The sequence below is a fragment of the Pseudophryne corroboree genome, chromosome 4 (genome assembly GCF_028390025.1).
Source record: "Pseudophryne corroboree isolate aPseCor3 chromosome 4, aPseCor3.hap2, whole genome shotgun sequence".
Taxonomy (NCBI): Eukaryota; Metazoa; Chordata; class Amphibia; order Anura; family Myobatrachidae; genus Pseudophryne; species Pseudophryne corroboree.
This window is the reverse complement of record NC_086447.1, coordinates 574,294,637-574,300,636: the sequence shown is the minus strand read 5'-3', so window position 1 is coordinate 574,300,636 and position 6,000 is coordinate 574,294,637. Positions and strand designations below refer to the sequence as shown.

The 6,000-nt window shown below is 45.1% G+C and overlaps 1 protein-coding gene across 1 annotated transcript in view; it reads left to right on the top strand.

Moving 5' to 3' along the window:
- Positions 1-636: 636 nt before the first annotated feature.
- PHACTR2 (phosphatase and actin regulator 2) overlaps positions 637-6,000 on the top strand; it is a 345,447-nt gene continuing 340,083 nt past the window's right edge. Inside the window, exon 1 of the mRNA XM_063917469.1 lies at positions 637-877. Within this exon, the coding sequence (XP_063773539.1) occupies positions 865-877 (13 nt within the window). The 5' untranslated portion in view covers positions 637-864. The remainder of the gene's footprint in view (positions 878-6,000) is intronic.

Sequence of the window (6,000 nt, the reverse complement as noted above, 5' to 3'; positions counted from 1 at the left end):
TCACTGAAATTTAAGCATTGGGCCTGCCATGCTAAAACTAGATGTTATATAGAAACCAAGTCAGGGCAGGAAAGGCCAAAAATAAATGTGTGCTTCCCAAGTTATTGCAGGGACTGTTAACAACCTACAGCACACATTATAACATCACAAGGTAAAATAAAAACTGAAGTTGTAGTTTACCACTAGTTTTGTTGGCCTTATGATTGCTCAGGATGCTCACATAGATAACATGCTATGTGCCTGTAATGATGAAAATATTGTGTTGTCATTAAATATAGCAATTACTACAGTTAATAGCTATGTTAAAAAAAATAAAAATAGGTAAACTCCCCTGCAATCTATCACTGAAGGAGTTAAACAGTAGTATTTTTATTTTTGTGCTTTGGATTCCAAAATTGTACTCTTGGGCAGTAAATTCAGATTGACGTCTCAATGTATAGACGAGCAGCTTGTGATTGATCGCACTTTTTCATCCTCAAGCCATTAGGCGCTCAGGTTTTATCCTTCAGATACCTATGTTTAGAATCGACTTCTATGTGATACTAGTGAGGATTGGGAGGCTGATTCCCCCTCCCCTACTATACTTGCTCAGAATAGAATTGAATCCATGGGGCTTCAAGTACCTCCTCAATAGGCGCAGACTGCTTTAGTCAGCCTATAATGGAGCTAATGGCTGTTTTGTCATCCTTGGAGATCTAAATTTCCTGGTGTTGTGTCTGCTGCTGTTAAAGCAAGAATTGTGTGCACTGCAAAGGTTGCCCATCAGAGAGGAAGGGCAGGAAAGGCCAGTGACAGTGAAAGCTATTGGGGAGAGACAAGCAATCAAAGGCATCCACTCAGCACAACTGGGATACTTGAAGACAAATGGATGATACCGGTAAGTACAGAGAGCAGACTCTCAGATATCTCCTTTCTTCCACATTTCTTTCCGTAAATGAAATTTTCATTATATTGTCAGCATGTTACAGTAGCAGTGAGTTGGCCTGAATTCTGCTTTCTCTAAGTGAAATATTTGTGCATCAGAAGCAAATGTAACACGTTTACACTTTGTGTATAATGATGCAATTACATTATTATTGGTTTTTATTGAGTGTGTTATGGGGTTTTAAGTAATTTTTTTTTATACTTCATGTAATGTTATGTGACACTGCTGCAATTTTCAAGTTACAAGTCTAACTGGCAGTTTTATCCCTGGTCTAACTACTCTGTACCATTCCTGAATAGACTAGGTTGAATAAATGACAATAGGGAAAACACTGCACCATAGTTTGGAGAATGACATGAAGATAATACTAAACAGAGCATGATGGGAGGATGTGGCTGCAGTGCCAGCTGCACTCTGCTTACTGTTTCATCCAGGAAGATGTTAATTAACTGACTGGGATGGAAAGAGTCTCTAGCTTGTCACAGATGCGTTGCTGGGAAGACGGCTACACACACAGGAGCAGGGGAGTTATGTGGGAAGTCAGTGGCATTTGTGACCACGTATGTACTCTGTGCTTGCCAGCAAGTATATTTATATTGTTTTATATTTGGTTCTGCCTGGTCTACAACAAAGGAGCTAATGCTACCCATATATGGATTAGTGGAAAGATATTTTCAATAAGATTTCATTGTTGCTGTTTTTATATACTGCTCCCAATGGGTCTGTTCTCACTGACGTCTGCAGTGTCATTGGTGAGCATATATCTCCACACTTTGTACTAATTCTGTCAATTAAATATAACTTGTATTTAACCAGTAGAAAAGGACAGTTTCGTAATTGCTCACAAACTTTTATTTTCGTCAAACCCTTTGTTAAATTGTGGTATTTTTGTTGTAGTAGTGAATCAAACAATGACGTTTGAGCCAGAATGTAAACCTTTAACTTCACTCCTATTTTTGTGCCACCATTTTAAAGCCCCGGGACCACAACAAACCTTTGCAAATGATTTTAGCCATGTCTAACAAGCAGAAAGGCAATTAGACATAGATGAAATCAATTATTTGCTTACAATTTTAAAAATAAAGCTTGGTACACACCTATACAAATGCATTTAGCATCCTGGATGTTGGGATGCCAGTGGTCATGTGACCGAAGCCGGAATCCCGACACCACTCAGTAAACCGGCATCGGATTACTGACAGCCGACATCCCAAAGGTATCGTGGATCAGGGTTATGGTTAGGGCCCAGGGGGGGAGGGTTAGGGTTAGGCAATGGGGGGAGGCACTGGGGGGGTGGGGGTTTAGCCCTAGCTGCCACCCCCCCAAGGGTTAGCCGTAGCCAATTCCCCCGTTCCCCAGGAGGATTAACCATAGCCGCCAATCCCCCCCCCCAGGGTTAGGGTTAGGGTAGGGCACAGGCGGGTTGGTAGTAGACATATTTATCCCCTCCGATGTCGGGACCTTCAGTGTCGAGATGCCGCGGTTGGTTATGTATTCCACCTATACAATCACACTTTTGATGCAGTGTTACAATCGACTTCACTTCCGTCTGGAAGTCTCGACCACAGTGCTGATACACGTGTACACACCTGTACAATGTAACATGTAATCTTCAACCACCATCTGTCTAAAATATTGGATGAAAAGACACAAAGGCAGCAGCATAGGGATAATGGGCGTGACTGCGTACACACTTCAATTTTGTTCCGATATCGCGCCTATGAATCAGATGAATATTTCACAGCACATAACATGCAATCTTTCGATTTGACCAGTTTTCATCTGCTAAAACATGATCAAAGGTGCGTAAACACTCTTTTAGCTTCACATGAATGGGTCAAAATTGAGAGAATAGCCTGACCATTGTATAGGTGTATATCCTGCTTTAGGCCACTCAAAGCAAAAAATAAATCCACATACTGTAGCTGTAGCAGTCCTACATGTTTTTTTTATTTCAGTAGTGGCGTTACTTTCTATTGTGAATTTCCCATTCCTGCAAATGAAATGTTAATGAAGTAGATTTTTTTTGTTTTGGTTGATGGGGGAGAGGTGCTTAAAAGCTATTTGTGATACTTATTTCAGTGAGACATAATAGTAACATAGTAACATACAGGGGCGGATTGGGCTCGAACACCAGCCCGGGAAATTTATGGAAGCAGCCCTAGTGGGGATGGAGTCTGTTTGAGGGGGAGGGGCCTGTCAAGTGGGCGGGTTCACTCCTCAGAGTTTCTTATTCTGAGATAGACACAGTTGGGACCTCCTTTGCTTTACGTTATGCTAATGTTTACCTGCAACTTTATGCATATGCTGCTACAATGCCCTCCGTACATCTGAACATACAAGGACTGATATGCCCACTTTCAGTTTCTACTGACACTGCTGTCATGCCTTTAATCTACTTCTGATTTTATTGATTTGTCATTCTACAAACTCCTTTTTTTTAACCTTACATGTTTCAAAGTAGAGGGAGGAGGAGCACACACTACATACAGCACAGTACAGGGAGGAGGAGCACACACTACATACAGCACAGTACAGGGAGGGAGCACACACTACATACAGCACAGTACAGGGAGGGAGCACACACTACATACAGCACAGTACAGGGAGGAGGAGCACACACTACATACAGCACAGTACAGGGAAGAGGAGCACACACTACATACAGCACAGTACAGGGAGGGAGCACACACTACATACAGCACAGTACAGGGAAGAGGAGCACACACTACATACAGCACAGTACAGGGAGGGAGCACACACTACATACAGCACAGTACAGGGAAGAGGAGCACACACTACATACAGCACAGTACAGGGAGGAGGAGCACACACTACATACAGCACAGTGCTGGGAGGGAACACACACTACATACAACACAGTACAGGGAGGGAGCACACACTACATACAGCACAGTACACGGAGGGAGCACACACAAGTAGTGAAACACAGACACAGGGGACCCGCGCAGCGTAATCTGCCCCAGTGGCCAATCCGCCCCTGATTACATACATAACCACCACACTACATGAATAGCACCTCACTACATGAATAGCACCACATTACATGTATAGCACCGCATTACATGTATAGCACTGCATTACACGTATAGCACTGCATTACACAAGTAGCACCACATTACATGTATAGCAACGCATTACACGTATAGCACTGCATTACATATATAGCACTGCACTACACGTATAGCACTGCATTACACAAATAGCACCACATAACACTAATAGCACCACATTACAGGTATAGCACCGCGCTACACGTATAGCACTGCATTATATGACAATCACCTCATTACACAAATAGCATCACATTACATACATAGCCACCGCATTACGAGGGTCATTCCGACTTGATCGCTCGCTGACGTTTTTCGCAGTGCAGCAATCAGGTCTCTACTGCGCATGCGTATACACTGCAATGCGCATGCACATGCACTGCAATGCGAATGCACGTCGTACGGGCACACAGCGGATCTTTGCTGAGCTATGGATTTAATGAAGAATCCATTCGCATGGGTGTTCACAAGGAGATTGATAGGAAGACGGCATTTGTGGTTGGGAACTGAACGTTTTCTGGGAGTGTTTGGAAAAAACGCAGGCGTGTCCATGCGTTTGCCGGGCGGGTGTTTGACGTCAATTCCGACACCAAAAACACTGAAGTGATCGCAAGGGCTGAGTAAGTCAAGACCTACTCAGAAACTGCACAAAATGTTTTTGCACAGCTCGGCTGCACAGGTGTTCGCACACTTGCAAAGCGAAAATACACTCCCCCATGGGCGGCGACTATGTGTTTGCATGGTTGCTAAAAATAGCTAGCGAGCGATCAACTCGGAATGAAGGCCCACATACGTAGCCACCACATTACATAAATAGGCCCATCATCATGGACAGACATTGGGCAGCTATAAGGCTGAAGGACTTTGCATAAGAAATTATCCCAGGGCTGGCTGTGAGTGCTGCCTGATCAGCTGGCATCCTGAGAACATGGGACATCCTGCTCCTGTCCAGTCGCCAAACCATACACTGTGACCGGGGACGCCCGAACCCTTACACCATCATGATAATGCAAATAATGTAATTAAAAATAATCTCTCTGCCAGGTCCCCTTCTGTGCTCAGTTGCCGCTCTGGCCAGTTCAGTGAGAGTGCGGGAGCTAGGGTGGCGGTGGGTGTAGTGAACCCGGCTCCGACCATTGCTATGCTGCTGCTCCCGGGCCGGGCTCGTTGACGAGACCTTTGTCCGGGGCTAGAGAGAGGATGCCGCTGGGCTGGTTAGCTTTCTCAAGGTCCCCCGTTGGCAGAACAGCTTCACCACTTTTCATGGCTAGCAGTTCCAATGAACTGCAAGTACTGGAATGAGTGTGAACCAGCCCAGCTTGAGTGTCAATCGGCCTGGCTGAGGGGGATATGGGACCAGCCCTTCGGAATCTGTCATGGTGTCCTGGTGGGCCAATCCACCCCTGGTAACATACTATAGTTAATAATGTTGAACAAAGACAAGTTGTCCATCGAGTTCAACCTTTATTTAGATCCCATACTATTCTGTTAGTAATCAGATATACCCGTAGCCAGTGTTGGACTAGACCACAGGGGCTACAGGGGAAACCCCCGGTGAGCCCCACCTCCTCTAGAAAAGAGGTTCCAAACAGTGCTCTTGAATTATACATTATGCATATGCAGTGGCGGAACAAGCAAGCGGTGGGCCCAGGTGCAACAAAATGCTTTGGGCCCACCCCCCCCCCCCCCATCCCATCCAAGTCCACCCCATGGGCAGTGCGCGCCGTAGGCGCGCGCAAAAATACATAGTGGCGTGGCTTCGTGGGGAAGGGGTGTGTCCACAAAATAATACCAATTCATAAAACGGTGCACAGTAGTCTCCATTCTTCAAATTACGCCGCACAGTAGCACCACTACACCAGGTAGAGACCCTTTTACTCCTTACAGCGAACAGATTCCCCTTTTTACACATAACGGCAGACAGTGTGCACTTTTTACACATAACGGCAGACAGCGTGCCCTCGTTACACATAGCGGCAGACAGCATACACTTTTTACACA